This window comes from Triticum dicoccoides, chromosome 4A (assembly GCF_002162155.2).
Source record: "Triticum dicoccoides isolate Atlit2015 ecotype Zavitan chromosome 4A, WEW_v2.0, whole genome shotgun sequence".
Classification (NCBI taxonomy): domain Eukaryota; kingdom Viridiplantae; phylum Streptophyta; class Magnoliopsida; order Poales; family Poaceae; genus Triticum; species Triticum dicoccoides.
In genome coordinates this window covers 78,293,730-78,317,694 of record NC_041386.1, presented here as the reverse complement: position 1 = coordinate 78,317,694, position 23,965 = coordinate 78,293,730, and the positions used below count along the sequence as shown (strand labels likewise).

Sequence of the window (23,965 nt, the reverse complement as noted above, 5' to 3'; positions counted from 1 at the left end):
ATGACCTAAACGACAGTGCCACAAGTATGTTGCACTATTATTATCAACTTTGCATCTTTTGGCATCAATATTATGAATATGCGTATCACTACGATCGAGATTCAATATACCATTTATATTAAGTGTATGAACATAGAAGATTTTATTGATATAAAAATAATGACTATTAATCTTTGAATTAAATGAATAACCGTACTGCAATAAACATGATCCAATCATATTCATGCTCAATGCAAACACCGAATAACATTTATTTAGGTTCAACACTAATCCCGAAGGTAAAAGGAGTGTGCGATGGTGATCTTATCAACCTTGGAATCATTTCCAACACACATCGTCACCTTGCCCTTAATTAGTCTCTATTCATTTTGCAACTCCTATTTTGAGTTACTAATCTTAGCAACTGAAACGGTATCAAATACCTTGGGGTTACTATGAACACTAGTACACATCAATAACATGTATATCAAATATTCTTTTGTTCATGCCATCCTTCTTATCCGCCAAGTATTTGGGGTAGTTCCGCTTCCAGTGACCATTCCCTTTGCAGTAGAAGCACTCAGTTTCATGCCCAGGTCTAGCTTTGGGCTTCTTCACAGGAGTGGCAACTTGCTTGCCGTTCTTCTTGAAGTTCCCTTTCTTTCCCTTGCCCTTTTGCTTGAAACTAGTGGTCTTGTCAACCATCAACACTTGATGCTTTTTTCTTGATTTCTACCTTTGCCAATTTCAGCATCGCGAAGAGCTAGGGAATCGTTTTCGTTATCCCTTGCATATTATAGTTCATCATGAAGTTCTAGTAACTTGGTGATAGTGACTAGAGAACTCTGTCAATCACTATCTTATGTGGAAGATTAACTCCCACTTGATTCAAGTGATTGTAGTATTCAGACATTCTGAGCACATGCTCACTAGCTGAGCTATTCTCCTCCATCTTGTAGGCAAAGTACTTGTCAGAGGTCTCATACCTCTCGACTTGGGCATGAGTCTGAAATACCAATTTCAGCTCTTGGAACATCTTATATGCTCCGTGGCGTTCAAAACGTCTTTGAAGTCCCGGTTCTAAGTCGTAAAGCATGGCGCACTAAACTATCAAGTAGTCATCATACCGAGCTTGCTAAACATTCATAACGTCTGCATCTGCTCCTGCAATAGGTCCATCACCTAGCGGTGCATCAAGGACATAATTCTTCTGTGCGGCAATGAGGATAATCCTCAGATCACGAAGCTAGTCCGCATCATTGCTACTAACATCTTTCAACATAGTTTTCTCTAGGAACATATCATAAATAAAACGGGGAAGCTATACGCGAGCAATTGATCTACAACATAGATATGCAAATACTATCAGGACTAAGTTTATGATAAATTTAAGTTCAATTAATCATATTACTTAAGAACTCCCACTTATATAGACATCCCTCTAATCATCTAAGTGATCACGTGATCCATATCAACCAAACCATGTCCGATCATCACATGAGATGGAGTAGTTTTCAATGGTGAACATCACTATGTTGATCATATCTACTATATGATTCACGGTCGACCTTTCGGTCTTAGTGTTCCAAGGCCATATCTGCATATGTGAAAGCACAAGTGCTCCCTGGGTGGTTTTGGTAATTAATGTCAACATATCTCTTGTTGGACTAACACTTTTACCTAGTATGTTTCAGATAAGTTCAACAATGGAGTGGCATGGACTAGAGGATGTGGAACCCCTTCAAGATGCTAAGGACAAAGGATTGGCTCAATCTTCAAGATCAAGACTCTACATTTTCTATTTTAGTGGTCCAAGATCACATTGAGTCTATAGGAAAAGACAATACTATCAAGAGGGGATGAGGTGTTTCTTAATGGCTTGCTTGCTCAAAGTGCTTAGTGATATGCTCCAAAACCCTCAACTACCTTCCCACATCCACATATGACCTAAACCAAAAGTCAAACTCGGCCCCACCGATTCTATCTATCCGGAGCCACCGAGTTTCAGATGTCATAGCCACTGCCACAAACCCTAGCAAATCGGTCTCACCGAGATGGGATTGTAATCTCTCTGTGTATGTCCATTACCAAAATCGGTCTCACCGAGTTTGAGCAATCGGTACTATCGAGATTACAATGAAAACCCTCTGGTTAGCTTATTATCAAAATCAGTCCCACCGAGTTTGTGTAATCGGTCTCACCGAGTTTGCCGGACCAACTCTCTGGTTAGCTTATTACCAAAATCGGTCCCACCGAGTTTGTGTAATCGGTCACACCGAGATTACGTTATGCCCTAACCCTAACCATATCGGTCCTACCGAGTTGCATCTCAGTCCCACCGAAAATCCTAACGGTCACTAGGTTTGTTGAATCGGTCCGACCGTGTTTAACCATTCGGTCCCACCGAGTTTGGCAAATTGTGTGTAACGGTTAGATTTTGTGTGGAGGCTATATATACCCCTCCACCCACTCTTCATTCGTGGAGAAAGCCATCAGAACATACCTACACTTCCAATACACATTTTCTGGGAGAGAACCATCTACACTTGTGTTGAGGTCAAGATATTCCATTCCAACCATATGAATCTTGATCTCTAGCCTTCCCCAAGTTGCTTTCCACTCAAATCTTCTTTCCACCAAATCCAAATCATGTGAGAGAGAGTTGAGTGTTGGGGAGACTATCATTTGAAGCACAAGAGCAAGGAGTTCATCATCAACACACCATTTGTTACTTCTTGGAGAGTGGTGTCTCCTAGATTGGCTAGGTGTCACTTGGGAGCCTCCAACAAGATTGTGGAGTTTAACCAAGGAGTTTGTAAGGGCAAGGAGATCGCCTACTTCGTGAAGATCTACCGCTAGTGAGGCAAGTCCTTCGTGGGCGACGACCGTGATGGAATAGACAAGGTTGCTTCTTCGTGGACCCTTCGTGGGTGGAGCCCTCCGTGGACTCGCGCGACCATTACCCTCCGTGGGTTGAAGTCTCCATCAACGTGGATGTACGATAGCACCACCTATCGGAACCACGACAAAAACATCGTGTCTCCAATTGCGTTTGAATACTCCAAACCCTTCTCTTTACATTCTTGCAAGTTGCATGCTTTACTTTCCACTGCTCATATACTCATTGCATGCTTGCTTGATATGTATTGTGTTTGTTAAACTTGTGCTTAAACTCCACTTAAACTTAAGAATATTAAAAACTGCAACTTTTGGCACTTAGTGTCTAATCACCCCCCTCTAGACACCTCTTCTCGATCCTTTCAATTGGTATCAGAGCTTTGGTCTCCATTGACTTGGTTTAAACACCATTAGAGGAAGATGGATGTGTCTACTTTCGGGAGTCTTAGACATAGAGTGCCTATTCTTGATGGAGAGTATTTTCATGAGTGGAAAAATGAAATGCTTGAGATTTTCAATGAATATCATTTGAACAAGTACATTACTAGCCCTTGTGCACCTCATGTTGATCCTTTGCACCCTACGCTAGATGAAGATATTGACATGATTCGCAATCTTAGAACTATTGAGCTCATCATTAGAGGCTTGCCTAGAAACTTGATTAGATGTTTGCCTACTCTCAAGTGTGCCTACACCATATGGAGATTTCTTGAGGAACGATTTCCAGATTATTCCTTGAAAAATTTAGACGAAATTCTCCATAAGTCTATTGCCTTGAGTAAGATGAACTCTAGTGATCCTAGCTTTGGTGATTGTCTATTTGAGCTTACCAATCTCATGCGTGCTAAAGGAAATGTTGGAATCATTAGCGATATCATATCTGAAGCTATTAGAATTCATAAAGGTAACCATTGTGATGATCATTTATCTAATGAATTACCCTCTCTAGGAATTGATCAATCACAAGATGATGTTGAACATGGATACTATGATGAAGATGATGATAGTGACTATGATCTTGATGATGCAATGAGGCATTTTGGTCTTATGGCAAATCTTCGTGGCTACATGGCTGGAGGAAAGGAATGGGTCCTTGATAGTGGATGTACTGATCATATGACCGGAGATAAAGATATGTTCCGTGAGCTTGCTGAAAACGACGACCCTTGAAAATATGTCACTTTTGGTGATAATTCAAAGGGTAAGGTGGTTGGCCTTGGTAAGGTGGCCATCTCACATGATAGCTCCATACAAAATGGCATGCTCGTTGAATCCCTTGGATACAATTTACTTTCAGTTTCTAGACTCGCGGATTTCGGTTTCAATGTCTTATTCACTGAAGTAGATTGCCAAGTGTTTCGTAGAGACAATCATAAAATGGTCTTTACCGGTATACGTAGAGGAGATCTTTACATTGTTGATTTCACTAAAAAAGGCTCAACCTAGAACTTGCTTAATTACCAAATCTTCTAAAGGCTGATTGTGGCATAGAAGACTAGGTCATGTTGGTATGCGAAATCTTGATAAGCTTATTAAAGGTGATCATATCCTTGGAATAAAAGATATCATATTTGACAAGGATAGACTTTGTAGTGCTTGTCAAGCAGGGAAACAAGTTGGAGGAAGTCACCGCGTGAAGAACATCATGACCACAAGAAGACCACTCGAGCTACTTCACATGGATCTCTTTGGTCCAAATGCCTACAAGAGTCTCGGTGGTAACTCATTTGGTCTAGTCATAGTTGATGATTTTTCAAGATTTACGTGGGTGTTCTTTCTTGATGACAAATTGCAGGTCCAAAAGATCTTCAAAAACTTCGTTAGGAAGGCCCAAAATCAGTTTGACGTGAAGATCAAGAAGGTTCGGAGCGACAACGGAACGGAGTTCAAGAACGCAAATGTGGACACCTTTCTTGACGAAGAAGGGATTTCACACGAGTTCTCGGCTACGTACACACCTCAACAAAATGGAGTTGTTGAAAGGAAGAACCGGACTCTTATCGAGATGGCAAGAACGATGCTTGATGAGTACAAAACGCCAAAGCACTTTTGGGCGGAAGCGGTTGAGACAGCTTGTCATGCAACAATCGCTTGTATCTTCACAAGCTACTCGGCAAGACGGCATACGAGCTCCTCACCGGTAACAAACCCCAAGTTGGATACTTTCGAGTATTCGGCTCAAAGTGCTACATTCTTGATAAGCATCATCGTTCTAAATTTTCTCCTAAATCTCATGAAGGTTTCCTACTTGGTTATGGCTCAAACCCTCACACTTACCGTGTCTACAACAATTTCACCCGAAAGGTTGAAGAGACGGTAGATGTGAAGTTTGATGAATCTAACGGCTCGCAAGTAGAGCAATTGCCAATTGATGTAGGAGACAAAGACCCTTCGGAAGCAATTCAAGACTTGTCCATTGGCAAGATTCGTCCAACGGAAGTGAAGGAGAGTACCTCGTCTGTCCAAGTGTAAGCTTCTACCTCACGACAAGGTGAACCAAGAGTTGATACGGAAGCATCCACAAGTGGGACACACCAAGATGAACATCAACAACCTCCTTCTCCACCACGACAAGAGAACGACAACGTCAACAATGAAGAAGGCCAAGAAGAAGCACAAGATGAAGAGGATGTTCCACCCCGACCCAAGCAAAAGCTTTCATGAGTTCGAGCAAGAATTTCTAAGGATCATCCCGTCGAGCAAATCTACAATGATATCCAAACCGGGAGAATCACTCGCTCTAAAACTCATTTAGCTAACTTTTGTGAACATTACTCATTCATCTCTAGCATTGAACCTATGAAGGTTGAAGAAGCATTGGAGGATCCGGACTGGATAAACGCTATGCATGAAGAGCTACACAACTTTGAGAGAAATCAAGTGTGGACATTGGTCGAGAATCCCGACAACAACCACAACATCATTGGTACCAAATGGGTGTTTCGCAACAAGCAAGATGAAGATGGACAAGTGGTTCGCAACAAAGCATGTCTCGTCGCCCAAGGCTACACACAAGTTGAAGGTATGGACTATGGTGAGACATATGCTCCCGTTGCTAGACTTGAGTCCATTCGCATCTTACTTGCTTATGCTAATCACCATGATATCACCTTGTACCAAATGGACATTAAAAGTGCTTTTCTAAATGGCAAAATTGAGGAGGAAGTTTATGTTAAGCAACCTCCCGGCTTCGTCAATCCTAAGAAACCTAATCATGTTTACAAACTTCACAAAGCCCTTTATGGTCTTAAACAAGCTCCTAGAGCATGGTATAAATGCTTGACCAAGTTCCTTATTGAAAAAGGCTTTGAAATTGATAAAATTGATTCTACTCTTTTTACTAAAAGGGTTAAAGGAGAACTATTTGTGTGCCAAATATATGTTGATGATATCATATTTGGTTCAACTAACCCTCATTTTAGTGAGAAGTTTGGAAAGCTAATGTCGGAGAAGTTTGAGATGTCTGTGATGAGTGAACTCAAATTCTTTCTCGGTTTGCAAATCAAGCAAACTAAGGAAGGTACCTTTGTCTCTCAAACGAAGTACACCAAGGACTTATTCAAGAAGTTCAATATGCAAGAATGCAAAGGTATGACTACACCCATGCCTACTAGTGGACATCTTGATTTGACCAAAGATGGCGAACCGGTTGATCAAAAGGTTTATCGCTCTATGATTGGTTCATTGTTATATCTATGTGCCTCTCGTCCCGATATTATGCTAAGTGTGTGCATGTGTGCACGATATCAAGCTGCTCCTAAAGAGTGTCATCTTAAGGCTGTGAAAAGGATAGTGAGATACCTAATCCATACACCAAATTTTGGCATTTGGTATCCGAAGAGGTCCTCTTTTGATCTTGTTGGCTACTCCGATTCGGACTATGCCGGAGACAAGGTTGGTAGAAAATCCACTTCGGGTACTTGTCAATTCCTTGGTAGATCTCTTGTGTCTTGGTCTTCCAAGAAACAAAACTCGGTATCATTATCCACCGCCGAAGCAGAATAAATTGCCGCTGGTTCATGTTGTGCTCAATTACTTTGGATGACCCAAACTCTTAAAGATTATGGGATATATGTGAAACATGTTCCATTGCTATGTGACAATGAAAGTGCTATTAAGATTGCTCACAATCCCGTGCAACATTCTCGAACTAAGCATATTGAAGTTCATCATCATTTCATTCGAGATCATGTTGCAAAAGGGGACATTAACCTTAAGCATGTTCACACCGATAAGCAATTGGCGGATATATTCACTAAACCACTTGATGAGAAAGTGTTTTGCGGGTTGAGAGGTGAATTGAACATCATTGATGCTTCAAACTTGGAGTAGGAACTCCATTTGATACATGCGGGGCATGAGCCTATGACTAATCCTCGATATTTCTCTTATGATGCTATTCATATGTCTTGGATATATTTGTACCTTGCATGTTATCTAACCCGTGTAGGTACTTGGTTGAATCTAAATCTATGAGATTGCAACTCACTCACATCTTGAGCAATCTCTACATCACCAAGTCTCTACACAATGGTGGTTGAAGACAAGGAAGCACGAAACCATTCAAACATATCCTTTGGCAAATTCTATGTTGAGTCTCATGATTGTCATTTTGGATACACAAGTGCTCTTCCTTTCAAAGCTAACCCATGTAGGTAGATGAACTCAAACTCCAAGTGGTGCTCCCAGCCCTTGATGAACTACATCAACCTTGAGCAACCCACACAAGTTCAACTACATGAGCAAGATCAACACCACCACCCAAGGTATGTTATTCCATCTTAGAGAAGCTTTACTCCAAGTCATGAGTCAAAGCAACTCGACAAGATGTGAATACATCAAAAGGCTTAAACAAAAAATGGAACCCCATTTTGAGCTTAAATGATGAGTATGACCTATGATCAAGTGCTCTCACTTGACTCCTAAGTCAATATACTCTAACATAGGTGACTTTGTCGCCGACCATCTCTAGATGAAGTTCTCGTGTGTCTCTCCATGCTTTTGTCTCTTGCATATATGTTTCCCTTCATCTAGAACTTTTAGTTTCTTTTCTTTCCTTTTTGTTCTGCATTTTCTGCATCCAATTCATTGCAAATCTTTCAGTAAATTCTTTGCATATCCTTGTGAGATCTTACTTGTCTAGTGAGCTGAGGTGACAAGTGGTTTCACTCTAATGAACTCGGTCACACCGGTTTGTTCTCTTCGGCCCAACCGAAATCTTTCGGTGCAACTGAAGCACACAACTCGGAGTCACCGATTCCACCATAGGAAAACCAACTTGCCACTTATTCCTGATTTCTGTTTGCTCCAGCTCCACTCAATGATTCTTGTCCTCTACTAGCATCATATTAGACATGCTGCTTTGCTCTGTGACTCGAGGACCAACCCATTTGTATCACATGTCCAGAAGAGCCCTTCTTGGAAATTGATGTCAAAGGGGGAGAGAGAGATCACATCAAAGCTTAATCCTTCCTATAGGGGGAGAAAGAGAGAATACTCAGGGGGAGAGAGTTTCTCAACTAGGAGAAAGTAATATCATCAAATACCCCAGATGCTTGGTGTTCAAGAGGAGAGATGTCACACGTCTTTAAGAGGGGAAAGACATGTTTGGTTGCTTGCTTTAGCTCAAGCTCTGTTGTTTCCTTTTTTGTTGCTCTGATTTTCTATTCCCTATCTTCTCCCAATATCCCATGCAGATTCAGGGGGAGCAAGACATCTAAGGGAAGGAAATCTCTGATTTTATTGGATATCTTTACCTTTGGGGACATGTCTATATCCAATGTGGTACTTAGTACTCACTCTACATGTCATCCCAGTCTTGGTTCTCTTGTGGTTTCTCTTGCTTGCTCTGGTTAGTAGGTGTATCTGTGTTATTTAACCTTGTTTGCGCAGGTTCATCCCATCCTAAGCCAACTCAAGACCACAAGGTAAGTATATGCATCACAATCATGTGAATGAGAAGTTCTTGCTGATGTACATATTATTTGCAAGAAGGATTCATGAGCATGAATGTACATTTCTCACATTCACATCATTTTCTCTGATGCATATAGCCAAGATACATGTAACACATTGCTTACTCTATCATGTTTACGCATTCACATGCTCCTATATTCAATATTCACATGATTGCATACATGTAGGGGGAGCCTACGCATGTTACATGTCTTTACAAAGCTTTACTTGCTATTCTCTATATCTTTATCTAAAGCTTTGATGTATGTTGTCATCAATTACCAAAAAGGGGGATATTGAAAGCACAAGTGCTCCCTGGGTGGTTTTGGTAATTAATGTCAACATATCTCTTGTTGGACTAACACTTTTACCTAGTATGTTTCAGATAAGTTCAACAATGGAGTGGCATGGACTAGAGGATGTGGAACCCTTCAAGATGCTAAGGACAAAGGATTGGCTCAAGCTTCAAGATCAAGACTCTACATTTTCTATTTTAGTGATCCAAGATCACATTGAGTCTATAGGAAAAGCCAATACTATCAAGAGGGGATGAGGTGTTGCTTAATGGCTTGCTTGCTCAAAGTGCTTAGTGATATGCTCCAAAACCCTCAACTACCTTCCCACATCCACATATGACCTAAACCAAAAGTCAAACTCGGCCCCACCGATTCTATCTATCCGGCGCCACCGAGTTTCAGATGTCATAGCCACTGCCACAAACCCTAGCAAATCGGTCTCACCGAGATGGGATTGTAATCTCTTTGTGTATGTCCATTACCAAAATTGGTCTCACCGAGTTTGAGCAATCGGTACTACCAAGATTACAATGCAAACCCTCTGGTTAGCTTATTACCAAAATCGGTCCCACCGAGTTTGTGTAAGCGGTCTCATCGAGTTTGCCTGGCCAACTCTCTGGTTAGCTTATTACCAAAATCGGTCCCACCGAGTTTGTGTAATCGGTCCCACCAAGTTTGTTTAATCGGTCACACCGAGATTACGTTATGCCCTAACCCTAACCATATCGGTCCTACCGAGTTGCATCTCAGTCCCACCGAAAATCCTAACGGTCACTAGGTTTGCTGAATCGGTCCGACCGAGTTTAACCATTCAGTCCCACCGAGTTTGGCAAATTGTGTGTAACGGTTAGATTTTGTGTGGAGGCTATATATACCCCTCCACCCACTCTTCATTCATGGAGAAAGCCATCAGAACATACCTACACTTCCAATACACATTTTCTGAGAGAGAACCACCTACACTTGTGTTGAGGTCAAGATATTCCATTCCAACCATATGAATCTTGATCTCTAGCCTTCCCCAAGTTGCTTTCCACTCAAATCTTCTTTCCACCAAATCCAAATCCTGTGAGAGAGAGAGTTGAGTGTTGGGGAGACTATCATTTGAAGCACAAGAGCAAGGAGTTCATCATCAACACACCATTTGTTACTTCTTGGAGAGTGGTGTCTCCTAGATTGGCTAGGTGTCACTTGGGAGCCTCCAACAAGATTGTGGAGTTGAACCAAGGAGTTTGTAAGGGCAAGGAGGTCGCCTACTTCGTGAAAATCTACCGCTAGTGAGGCAAGTCCTTCATGGGCGACGACCGTGATGGAATAGACAAGGTTGCTTCTTCGTGGACCCTTCGTGGGTGGAGCCCTCCGTGGACTCGCGCAACCGTTACCCTCCGTGGGTTGAAGTCTCCATCAACGTGGATGTATGATAGCACCACCTATCGGAACCACGACAAAAACATCCGTGTCTCCAATTGCGTTTGAATACTCCAAACCCTTCTCTTTACATTCTTGCAAGTTGCATGCTTTACTTTCCGCTGCTCATATACTCATTGCATGCTTGCTTGATATGTATTGTGTTTGTTAAACTTGTGCTTAAACTCCACTTAAACTTAAGAATATTAAAAACTATAACTTTTGGCACTTAGTGTCTAATCACCCCCCTCTAGACACCTCTTCTCGATCCTTTCAATATGCTAGGCTCGTCAAGTTTAACCTGAGTATTCTGCGTGTGCAAAACTGGCTTGCACCCGTTGTATGTGAACATAGAGCTTATATCACCCGATCATCATGTGGTGTCTCGGCACGACGAACTATCACAACGGTGCATACCCAGGGAGAACACGTGTACCTTGAAATTTAGTGAGAGATCATCTTATATCGCTACCGCCGTACTAAGCAAAATAAGATGCATAAAGGATAAACATTACATGCAATCAATATAAGTGATATGATATGGCCATCATCATCTTGTGCCTTTGATCTCCATCTCCAAAGCACCGTCATGATCACCATCGTCACCGGCTTGACACCTTGATCTCCATCGAAGAATCATTGTCGTCTCGCCAACTATTGCTTCTACCACTATCGCTACCGCTTAGTGATAAAGTAAACCAATTACATGGCGATTGCATTTCATACAATAAAGCGACAACCATATGGCTCCTGCCAGTTGCCGATAACTGTGTTACAAAACATGATCATCTCATACAACAATTTATATAATCACGTTTTGACCATATCACATCACAACATGCCCTGCAAAAACAAGTTAGACGTCCTCTACTTTGTTGTTGCAAGTTTTACGTGGCTGCTACGGGCTTAGCAAGAACCGTTCTTACCTACGCATCAAAAACCACAATGCGGTATAGTGATTGCTTTTTGATCTTCAGAAAGAACCCTGTTCATTGAATCCGATTCAACTAAAGTTGGAGAAACTGACACCCGCCAGCCACATGTGTGCAAAGCACGTCGGTAGAACCAGTCTCATGAACGCGGTCATGTAATGTCGGTCCGGACCGCTTCATCCAACAATACCGCCGAATCAAAAGACAACTAGTGACGGCAAGAAATATGTATATACCCACGCCCACAACTCCTTTGTGTTCTACTGGTGCATCTAACATCTACGCATAGACCTGACTCGGATGCTACTGTTGGGGAACGCAGTATTTCAAAAAAAAATCCTACGATCACGCAAGATCTATCTAGGAGATGCATAGCAACGAGCGTGGAGAGTGTGTCTACGTACCCTTGTAGACTGAGGCGGAAGCGTTTAGTAACAAAGTTGATGTAGTTGAACGTCTTCACGATCCAACCGATCAAGTACCGAACGCACGGCACCTCCGCGATCTGCACACGTTCAGCTCGGTGACGTCCCTCAAACTCTAGATCCAGCTGAGGCCGAGGGAGAGTTTCGTCAGCACGACGACGTGGTGAGAGTGATGATGAAGTTACCAACGCAGGGCTTCACCTAAGCACTACGACAATATGACCGAGGTGGAAATCAGTGGAGGGGAGCACCGCACATGGCTAAGAAATCAACTTATGTGTCTATGGGGTGCCCCCCTCTCCCGTATATAAAGGAGGGGAGGAGGAGGAGGGCCGGCCTCAAGGGGCACGCCCAAAGGGGGGATTCCTACTCCTGGTAGGAGTAGGTTTCCCCCTTTCCTAGGAAGGCGAGGAGAGGGAGAAGGAAAGAGGGGGGCGCCGCCCCCTCCCTTGTCTAATTTGGACCAGCCCATGGGGGGGGGCACGCGGCCACCCCTTGAGGCCCTTCTCTCCTTTCCCGTATGGCCAATTAAGGTCCACTACTTCCTCCGGCAAATTCCCGTAACTCGCCGGTACTCCGGAAAATACCCGAATCACTCGGTACCTTTCCGATGTCCGAATATAGACTTCCAATATATCGATCTTTACGTCTCGGCCATTTCGAGACTCCACGTCATGTATGTGATCTCATCCGGGACTCCGAACAGCCTTCAGTACATCAAATCACATAACTCATAATACAAATCACCATCAAACATTAAGCGTGCGGACCCTACGGGTTCGAGAACTATGTAGACATGACCGAGACACATCTCTAGTCAATAACCAATAGCGGAACCTGGATGCTCATATCGGCTCCTACATATTCTACGAAGATCTTTATCGGTCAAACCGCATAACAACATACGTTGTTCCCTTTGTCATCGGTATGTTACATGCCCGAGATTCGATCGCCGGTATCCTCATACCTAGTTCAATCTCGTTACCGGCAAGTCTCTTTACTCGTTCCGTAATGCATCGTCCCGCAACTAACTCATTAGTCACATTGCTTGCAAGGCTTATAGTGATGTGCATTACCGAGAGGGCCCTGAGATACCTCTCCGACAATCGGAGTGACAAATCCTAATATCGATCTATGCCAACTCAACAAACACCATCTGAGACATCTGTAGAGCATCTTTATAATCACCCAGTTACGTTATGATGTTTGAAAGCACACTAAGTGTTCCTCCGGTATTCGGGAGTTGCATAATCTCATAGTCATAGGAACATGTATAAGTCATGAAGAAAGTAATAGCGATAAACTAAACGATCATAGTGCTAAGCTAACGGATGGGTCTAGTCCATCACATCATTCTCTAATGACGTGATCCCGTTCATCAAATGACAACACATGTCCATGGCTAGGAAACTTAACCATCTTTGATTAATGAGCTAGTCAAGTACAGGTATACTAGGAACACTTTGTTTGTCTATGTATTCACACATGTACTAAGTTTCCGATTAATACAGTTCTAGCATGAATAATAAACATTTATCATGATATAAGAAAATAAATAATAACTTTATTATTGCCTCTAGGGCAAATTTCCTTCAAATATTGTCTTCCACGTTCTATCCACGTCCCGATAATGTGTCTAGCGTCGTCGGGGGCGCGTGGAGGTGTGTCTCCGTCGGATCTCACGGGATTCGGCCGGTGATGGTCTTCGGTGGATCCGTTTGGATCCGGTCTTCTTCTTCTTTACAAAGGGTAGATTTTATTGACCCAGAATGAATCATCGAGCATTCATCTTGGTTTGGGTGTTTACAGGTTTGATGCTTTCAATCTACGGCTTTCTTCATCGGCGATGGTTGCTGCTCTGATGCACTGGTCTTACGAGGCCTTAGCACAACAACTACACGGCTGTCTACTACAATAAAGTTTGTGCGAGTCCAGCGAGGGAGGGATGATGACGGCGGCGCATCTTCGGCTCGCTCCATAAAATTTAGGATCATTAGAGTTTTCATTAAAATAGACTTCGTTTGGTAGTATCTTTTCCATTTTTTTTACAATAAACTCTTGCTTTGCCCAGCTCGGTTGGTAGAGCTCCGCTCTTGCAGTTGGGTCGTTGCGATTACGGAGATTGGCGTAATTTTTCTACCGCGTGTACAGCCCCATAATAATAGTGTTTCTCCAAAAGAAAAGTGCTTGTTGTCGCTAGGTAGTTCACGGACCTGATTGTAATTTTATTACCTCTGGTGTTCTTTGTACTCCCATGATTGAAGATGAATAGACCGAAAGTTTTTTCATGCAAAAAAAATTAATTGTTTTAGCCCTTTGGCACAGTTGCCATGATGCCGTGAAACTGATCCTTTGTATGCCGAGGCCGCCAAATAGTGATCCGAGGTGGTAAGCTTCCAAATGATGGTGTCATGTTGATAGTCATGAAGATGCACTTGGCAATGCAATGCTTGAACTTGTACTTGTACCTGCCGGACAGAAATACAGTACAACCTTTAGCTTATTCAGCTAGTACTACCAGTGGCTTTGCCTGTGGTGCATCCGTGATTGATCCTTGTGTTACGCGAGAATATTTCACACTATCTTCACCAAAAGACCCTAAAAAAAATCTTCACCAAAAGAAACGTAGAAAAACAAACAAGGGAGGATTTGAACCCAGGCAGCCCAGCTAGCTGTTCCACACGAAGAAATGGTCCAAAGTCCAAAAGCACCGCACGCCTCACCGGTTGGTAGACCGAAACTCGATCGACGGACCGAATAATGCCCGAGTTTCCCTGCGAGCCGAAATTATTGTCGCGCTTTCCGGAGTGGCTTGCCAAAAAGGAGAGCCCGAAGCATGCATCCATGCACGCACGAACGAACGCACGCTACGACACCCATCGCCCAAAACTACTGTACATGCCACGGACACGAGCACTGTTCATCCATCCATGATCCATCTACTCGCCAGCGCTATCCTCGCGGTTTCTGCCGCCACGGCCGTGCGCACGCCACGGAGTGGGGCGCTCGCATGCGCGGCGCGCGCGCAAAAGTAGCCCGACCGGGCGCCACCACAAGCGAAAGGAGAAGCGCAACCCTTGGCATAATCTGCGTGGTCTGTCCACCGCCTCTCGATGAGCCCGTCCGTGCCCTGTACTGGTAGCTCCCCCGGCTTGGCGGTTGCCGGGTCGCGGCGCGCCTGTCCGTTCTGGCACTGCGCCGGCCTTGTTCGGCGCGGCGGGTTCACGGGCGCGCATCGGCCGGACGAGGCCACGGGGCGCGCTTGACTCGCCGTGCCGCGGTGGGCTCCTTTCCCTTGGCCCTCGTCCTGTGGGTCATGTGACTCGCATGGATCCTTTGGTGCTGCGCCAAGCGGCATACGGCCAGCGTGCTGCAGAGTGTGGTACATGCGTGTTCCCTCGACGTGTCGAAGCTCCGGTTGGCCACGCCGATTCGCGCGGTCCTTCTGTCTGTCCCAAGGTAAGGCTGTCGCGAGCCATGTCAAGCGCACGGTCCGTGTCAGGCATTTATTCCGGAGAGAGATATGGGTTCACGTGATCCATGAAGGGCCATCGTTGGTCCTTGCAATCTGGCCACTTCTCCGTCGGAAGGCGCAAAAATCCAACCCTCTGGTCTAGGCGTGCAGGTGCGGCCAACGCCCTCGGGACCTTGGTGGACATGCGGGAGCCCATTCCGCTTCGGAAAATGATGGAACGCCACGACCACGACACATAACCCGCAGGCCGCAGCATCGTTATCTACCACACAAGGAACTGAACCGTCCAACTGAAGAAGATAAGGTGAAAGTCATGGGGAGAATTCCAACTCAAGAAAGGGTGAAAGTCATCGGAAATCCGTTGGTGCTCCTCCCCAGAGCACGCGCTCCCGCGCTCGAAAATATTTTTTGAAATATCAAAAAAGTTCAACAAAAATTCTAGGTTTTCTTTGTCACATTCAAATGCTACATACAAATTTATAGGCAAAAATATTAAACATTTTTGGCCTGTGCAAAAAAAGGAAAACACCAAATGTTACCCCAAAATGTCACTCTAAATTTGTTTTTTTCACCAGCAAGACACCATTGCTCCGTTTCGCATAAAAAATTTCAAGGATGCTTGCGACACTAACACAAATACCTATAAAAAAATCAGAATTTTTTAAAACATTTAGTATATTTTTTGTTTACTATTCACGCGGGAGCAAAACGCCATTCTCTCAAAGTCATGGAGAAAAGCATGCATGTCCTACAAATGAGATGATTCCAGTGCGAGACTGGTAGGGCTTTTTCTTCAACCACTTAATTCCTCGTCCCAAACAGCGAGATGGCATACAATTACCGCTTACCACAGATACTGTTACACAGACTAAACCTGGCGATAAGATGATTTCAGTGCGAGACTGGTAGGGTTTTTTCTTCAACCACTTAATTTCTCGTCCCAAACAGCGAGATGGCATACAATTACCGGTTACCATAGATACGGTTACACAGACTAAACCTGGCGATAAGGTTGATACTGGCCGATACACAGGCGGCAGGCGGTCGTTGTGGGATATATATACAGTCATATACATTACACGTACCAACACCCATTACAGCACTAATATTAGCACAACCACAAAAACTGTACAAACCTAATCTTATGAGGAAGGCATCAGCAGCGATCTCAGCAATGCGCTGATATCACCGATGCAAGAAATACTCGATGATGACCGTTACGTTCATTCGGCAGGGACGTCAGAGCTCTGCCCTGAAAATTTACAGGGTGGACTTGATTGATAAACCATAATCAAGTGCGCAGACAGAAAATCAAACTGATTGGCAAATGAAAGGTTCAAATTCAGCTACTTGGGTTGGTTAGGGTTATGATGAATTTAGAATCAACAGCCAGAAATACATATTGCTACAAACAGCTGTCGGAAAATTTAACATCACTGCAGCTTATTTTATTTCCTAGGAGTAAGCCAATGGAAAATATATGTGAAGCATGTACCTATTTCTGGGTTAGGAGGACTTGTTAGTGGACCTTCATCTATGCTAGCACTACCTTCATTCCTGTCAAGAAATTCATCGACACCAGCAAGTCAGGGTCATAATCAATTGATAGAAGTCATAAAACAGGGTTACCATACCAGATCGTTGTGCATACTGCCATTGGAAACAACTGGTACAACTACAGTGCTGGAAATTTCACCGAAATATTCCTGTACCAGCACCAATACATACCAGTCCAATGGCAAATACAACACCGATATGTAACCCTGTTGTCATTTTGCTACGCTCCACAAGTCCACAATTCAGTAATTAGTAAATTACCCTTGATTGATCTGTGGGTCGCTTGTATGAGTAGTCATTGTTAAAAGGGCCCCTTCAGAATCAACATCAACTTTGTGTTTCTCTGTGCTCTATATTATGATATTCATAAATCATTAGCTCTGTTATCTAGTTTAAACTGAACAAAGAAGCAAAAAAATTACGTTGCGGTAAACCTAAGTTATACATTTTAACAAAAGAAAAGCTTACCGAGGTTGCGTCTCCCATCCATCCAGGAATAAATTCTGACAGAAGATTCATGTATTTTTCCATAGCAATCTCAGGATGCATGTTTCCTAACTTTTGCCAAGAGACCCTGACAGAACAACGAGTGGCTGTTACCAGCTAAGCATGGTGCACCTACACAGAACCCCTCAGAATACAAAAGTATAAAATTTATTACCAGCAACTGGTAGCACATCATTGTCAAATAATCACACCAATAGATGTCTAACCATTTTTTCTTTAAGGTGTTCCACACTCAACACTAGAAGTCTAAAATTGTAGAATGATTGTCAAGTCAAAATCAGTACAAGATTGTATATCTCTTATTGGATTTCGTGTGCGTATTTTCCTCATGTCATTTTCTTACTCATACTTTCCAAGTACTTTGACACATTCAACAGAATTATTGGAAATAAAATACATGTATGTAGCACATTCATAATTGTTGCAAGTACAACTCCAGCATCAGTTCTTTGTAAATAAATATGATTGACAGATCACACATCAGAAATAGCTGCAAGATATCTGCCATGACCATGTCATGTCATGTATATCAGTTAGGTGTGTGTTAGTACGTCAACATTTCAGTAGTACACTTTTGACCAGCATTCCATATTTTAACATCTATGAAACCTTCTCGTTCCAAAACAGGTAAGTTTGGTTGTTAGATGTGTACCACCACTGGTTGGCAGTGGTCTGTTTAATTAATCAATATATAAGGCTTATAGATTTGGCCAACAAGACTCTAAAGACAAATCTACCAGCTTCTTTTCTCACATTTTAAAGCATATGCTTGCATTACAAGAATATCACTCTGCAGTATACGGTTTATTGCTCGCAACTCATAAGATAATGACTATCAGGATACAACATCTCTCAACTAATGCTCTACCAGATAGCTCTTCAAAGTGAAAAAGAAAAGGAAAAACACTCATGGATAACAACGACCTAGGATATCATCACAGCTGGGTTCAGAACTTAGGATCTCAGGCAGTATTTGCAGCTCCAAAACAGGGTGTTTGTGCCGCGTTAACAGGTAAGGACAGGTATCTTCCCATTGAAATGGACTAAATCACAACAGTACACTCTAGGTTTAAACATAAGATATGCATGTTTGCAGACAGGCTTCTCATGTTATGACACCATTCTGAAGATATGATCACAGGGCCACCAGCTAAATTTGCACAAGAATCTATAAGGTATACATTAAAATTCTTTGCTACAGCTGTACCTTACCCCCAAAAAACTTAGGCAAGAGAGGTTGTCCAGTGCCTACTTGCTGTCAATTATGCCAAATTAGAGAACAGATCGACAGAAGGTAAATCACTTGTTGTAGAATTGTCAATTCAGTTTACAGAGGAAATTGCACCAGACCAACCTATAATATTGAGTTTACGCAAAGCCCAACAGTACTTGTCATAATGGCACAAGATTTACAATTTCGTACGTGGTCCCAAACTAAAAGGTGGTTAAATCGTTTTTTTATTAAGAATATCTTTTGTTGCAAAAATTTGAAAACACGCGTGGTATCTCTAGTGGGATTTCCTCCACTTTGCAGGTAAGGGCTATAATCCTTTTGTCACGTGCCAATTCCAGGAAAGGTGGAGAAGATAGATGGGTACACTGACAGGTGAGACCCGCCTGCCAGTCCATCATTTCAAATTTCAAATGGTTTCTAACTGATGAGGTCTATAGAGATATAACAAACAATTTATATGCCAACATATTACTTAAATGTGTTATGTGTACGATGTTAAAGTTTTAGCAATTTATTCAGAACATTTCAACAATGTCAACCTAGCTGCAAAATTTATCCTGAGAACTGCTTCTATTAGTTTCATCATGCCCATTTTTGGTTTCTTGACTTCCTAATAACAGACAAGAATCCTCTCAGAATTAGCTACAAAACCTTTGAGGCAATTACTGATCATATATCGACTATGATGACACTACATGTATCTTGATACATATGCTTTGGTTGCAATGCTTGATTCATGTTGTGCATATACATAAAGATAGTGTTTCGTCTGCTTCTATTAATGATTAAATTGCACTCTGTCAAATAATGCCAGGTTCATCTGTTCATGTATAGCTTAGTCAAAAAACTCAAAAAGATTCCTGTAAATCATGCAGCCTTATCCATTGACGAAAGAACACTATAGGAGAGACATCCTTACACACTACACATTAAATCACTTGGTTTAAGTGCACCATGTTTCCCCATTAGAAGTAATAGACACGGTACCAGATATATTTGATTGCCATTATGGTGTAGCTACCTTTTTGGTCTTCTGCCAACTTGCAACAGCCAAGCACCAAACAATTCAATTGTCCATGTTATTTCAGCTTTATGCATTGACAGATCAATGTAGCAGGAGACATCCTTACACACTACGAAGTTAGTTACCTGGTTTCAGTGCACGACTTTTAAGCTAGCTTTTAATCATAGTCCCCATTAGAAGTAATAGGCAAGGTACCAGATAAATTTGATTGCCATTATGGTGTAGCTACCATTTTGGTCTTTTGCTAACTTGGAACAGCCAAGCACAAAACAATTCAGTTATTCATGTTATTTCTTCCTTACTGAGATTTAGTACCCCCACATTCCTTGAAGAAATATAGAAATGGTCCAATGTTATTACCATTGGCAGGGGGTTGGGTACTCAAGCGTGTTTTGTAAAAGTATCATTGACTAATACGTATGACTTGCTGCATCATAAGAAAGATAAGTGGAACCAGAGTATCAAAGAGAGATAAAAACACAAACCATTTTGCACGAGAAGAAGGTCTCAGTGTAAGGGGTTGTGCAGCGTCATAACAGGGACCATCAACTGCAACCTTGAGAAGTCCCTGCAGCTGCAGCTGCACATCGGTATTCAGCTTCGACAGAGCAGCCGCCCCAGTGTCACTAGCTGCAAATGCCGCTGCTGCACCAAATCTCTTCTCCACTTCACTTCTCTCAATCCCTTCCCACTCTTCAAACTCCATGCTCGCTCTAGCCTCGTCTTCCGGCATCCCTAGCAATGTGGTATCCTTCTCGGGTAACTGAACATCCACTTTGTCATTAGGGCTGTCTTCTTGGCTGACACTTAGATCATCCGATTTCTTAAGAGCCGGCTCGTCCTTAGGGACCAGTTCTTCATGCTGATCATCCCTGCCGGCCTCACATTGAGCTTCCTCCTTACTGTGAACTTCTTCCTGTGGAACAACAACTTCTTCCACAGATTGTTCTTTCATTTCCTCATCCTTTGCTGCGGCGTCGGGAATCACTCTTGGAGCCACAACGAGAGGCAATTCGTGCTGACTCGCTTCAATGACTTGCTCCTCCTGCTTCCCAGGTATAACGTCAAGAACATCCGAGGGTAGAGTCTCGGGAGCCAGTTCACGCGGAATCACTTCAGCAGCTTGCACTCCCTCCTCCCTCTCCTCCGGTCCTGCATCAATAACTTCTGCAGGAGCAGCCCCCACATCCAGATGGAGCTGCTTCACTTCAACAGCTTCCATGGCATGAAATTCCTGCTTCTGCAAGCCCGCATCAGGGACTTCACTCGGGGCAACTTCAGCGCCCAGATCATTCCGCTGCTGGGTTGTCTCTTCCTCCAACTCCACGCCAAGAACCTCTCTGGGAGCAGCCTCATCGCCCGAATCCCGCGGCTTCACTTCGACAGCCGCCTCCGCGGCGGCGGTCAAATCGCAGTGCTTCTTGCCAACTTCACCCTCCTCCTTCTGCTCCCGCGACACGGTGCCAAGGAACAGCTCCGGAGCAAGAAGCGTCGCCGGAACCCCCTCTTCTTCCGCGGCCACCCACTCGGTCATCCCCTCCGCGACGGCCGCGGGGGCCTTCTCCACCTCGACCCACCCCTCGGCGAGAGCCGGAGCCGCCGCCACATCCGCCCACGCTCCCACCTCGTTGGCCTCGACGGTCCTCTCCTCCTCCGCTTTTTCCTCCGCGATCACGTCAGCGCGATCGCGGCGGGGGGGATCATTGGCCCCGGAGAAGAGCTTGGCGAGCAGGACGGCGACGAGGAGGGTGGCCGCCGCCGTGAGGAGCAGCTCGAACAGCAGCTCCATGAATCCCGGGCGAGGAGGGGCGGGGGAGGAAGCGAGGCAGCGGATGCGGATGCGGCTTCTCGCTTGCTTTTCTTGTTCGGTTGGGTCGGCGAGGGGAAGGGGGAAAGAGAAAGCGGAAGCAGGGGGGCTACAGGAGAAGGGGAGGGGGGGAGCAGCAGAAGAGACGAGGGCGGAGACGGAGGTGGGTGCGTGGGGGGCGAGAGTAAAGGGGGTGGGGCGCCAAAAGGGAGAGGCATATTCGGGGGCGGATACGACCGCCACGAGGGAGTGAGGGAGTGAGGGAGGGCGAGCGGAAAAGGTCTCCTCGACCGCCAGCCGCTTGGGGCGACGCCGTCAGGGGGTTTTCGTTTCCTTGCGCCCGGCTACGCGACGACGGAGGTCATCGGCGAGAAGGGCGGCGACGGCGACGGCGACAGCCAGCGCCGGACCGCCAACGTTTGGAGGTTTGGGTGGGGGGTTTCGGCCTTTTGCTCGCTTTGCGTGTGCTGCGCGCTTTCGGTGCGAAATTTCTCCGCGCTATTGATGGTCGTTTCCTTTCTTTCCTTCTTCCCCCTTCATTCCCCTCTTCCTGACGCCACATATATATTTTTTGGAACGAAGGCAAAACATTTGACTCGTGAAGAAGAAAATAAAGTGTTTATTACTCCCTCCGTCTCATAATATAAGAATGTTTTTGATACTACACTAGTATAAAAAACGTTTTTATACTATGAAACGAAGGGAGTACAAGCCTTGAACTGCAAAAGTTGTTACTCTCCCAGAATGATGGTTCCTAATTTTTTTGGTTCTTGCGGCCACGCAAAGAGAAGCTTCAAGTTTGATGTTGCGGAGCGAATTGTTCATGGCGAGTGTCGGTGTCAAAACCGGCGGATCTCGGGTAAGGGGTTCCGAACTGTGCGTCTAGGCCGGATGGTAACAGGAGGCAGGGAACACTTTGTTTACCCAAGTTTGGGCCCTCTCGATGGAGGTAATACCCTACTCCTGCTTGATTAATATTGATGATATGGGTAGTACAAGAGTAGATCTACCACGAGATCAAGGAGGCTAAACCCTAGAAGCTAGCCTATAGTATGATTGTTGTGTATGGAGTTGTATATCATCTATCGACTAGTCTGGACCTGGTTTATATAATGCACCGAAGGCCTAGGTTAACAAGAGTCCTAGCCGAATACGCCAGTGGGGAGATGTCCTTGTCTTGATCGCCAAGTCTTTGTGGAATCTTCCTTGTATGCGGCAGCTGTTCGAACTGGCCCATGAGTATATGGCCATGGGGGCCTCGGCCCAGTCTAATAGATCGGGAGACGACGTGGTGAGTACCCCCTAGTCCAGGACACCGTCAGTAGCCCCCTGAACCGGTCTTCAAGTTAGGGACGCTCCTCGATTCTTCCGAACTGTTCTTCATCTTCGGTCGCCGGTCTTGAAAACTGGTTCAACAAATCTTCTCATCTTCTAGCTTGAGGATCGCCGAAATGCATTCGGCGAGTTTACACGTCGGGTATCCGAGGAGCCCCTTTAAGTTTCCGGCCTTTATCAATGCCTTGTTATTTTTATGCCACACCTCGGGTTTGAAGTTGTTCCCGGGAGGCAGTGTCCTCTTGCGTCCGAGCTCTAACGCCGGACTGTATTCGAGGTATCTTTTGCAGCCGAGCACCAATACCGGACCGCTTCCCAGCTCTAACGCCGGAATGTATCCGAGCTCCAACGCCGGACTATGTATCCGAGCTCCAACGTTGGACTGTATCCGAGCTCCAACGCCGGACTATATCCGAGGTGTCATATCACCTTGGTTCAAAAAAGTTTGAAGGAGTTTAGCCGAGCTTAATGCCGGAAATGCCCTCTATGGAGCCAGCCACTAGCGCCCGAACTTTATGCCGGACTGCTTCCGAGGTGGTGCACCACCCCGAATGTGGGCCGATTTTTATGAATATTTTTTATTGGTGCAATTTATTCTATGCCGAGATATATAGCCAGTGGCCCTCAAGGTGTGTATCGGTCTAAAACCCGAGATGCACCTGAAGGATGACGTAAGACCGCTGATCCCAGTAGCCGCTGAGACTCAGGCTGATTTGCAAAATCGGTCTGAGGATCAAGTCCAAGCTCGGCAGAATACTTCGGGACACTAAAAGCGGCGTGCTCAGTCCTCGAGACTCAGGTTGGGTGCGGCCGACCAACCTGAGGATCAAAATCTCCTCGGAAACTATATTGCACATAAAATTTTCTGCATTGGACAAGCAATGCAGTAGCCCCCGGGACACTGGTCGGGTGGCAACACCAGATCAGGGGATCGATGTGCCCCTTTAATATTTGTAAATAATAAGCCCGAAGCCCAGTAGCCCCCGAGTCTTAATGCGGGCACGGGTGGCCGAATTAAGGATCAATATCCATAGTAAAATCACAAATTATGTGTAATGACTCTATGTATCCAAGTACTTTACGTCATTAATGCTCAGATCCGCATTATATAAAACTTTGTTAACCGACCATCGG

General features: G+C 44.4%; 1 protein-coding gene across 1 annotated transcript; it reads right to left on the bottom strand.

The window, feature by feature from the left end:
* Positions 1–16,273: 16,273 nt before the first annotated feature.
* Positions 16,274–21,645, bottom strand: LOC119285091 (acyl-CoA-binding domain-containing protein 5-like). The gene is made up of 5 exons (XM_037564309.1): positions 20,175–21,645; positions 17,393–17,498; positions 17,186–17,274; positions 16,863–16,924; positions 16,274–16,619 (listed from the first exon to the last, which is right to left on the bottom strand). Exons 1-5 carry the CDS (start codon positions 21,476–21,478, stop codon positions 16,591–16,593), a joined length of 1,590 nt encoding a protein of 529 aa, XP_037420206.1. The 5' UTR covers positions 21,479–21,645; the 3' UTR covers positions 16,274–16,590.
* Positions 21,646–23,965: the final 2,320 nt, after the last annotated feature.

Excerpts from the sequence above, each read along its gene's own strand:
- LOC119285091 (XM_037564309.1), bottom strand. The coding sequence starts at position 21,478 with ATGGAGCTGCTGTTCGAGCTGCTCCTCACGGCGGCGGCCACCCTCCTC. Across the intron at positions 17,499-20,174 it reads CCTTCTTCTCGTGCAAAATG|GGTCTCTTGGCAAAAGTTAG; the intron begins GTTTGTGTTTTT and ends TTGTTCTGTCAG. Across the intron at positions 17,275-17,392 it reads GGATGGGAGACGCAACCTCG|AGCACAGAGAAACACAAAGT; the intron begins GTAAGCTTTTCT and ends ATCATAATATAG.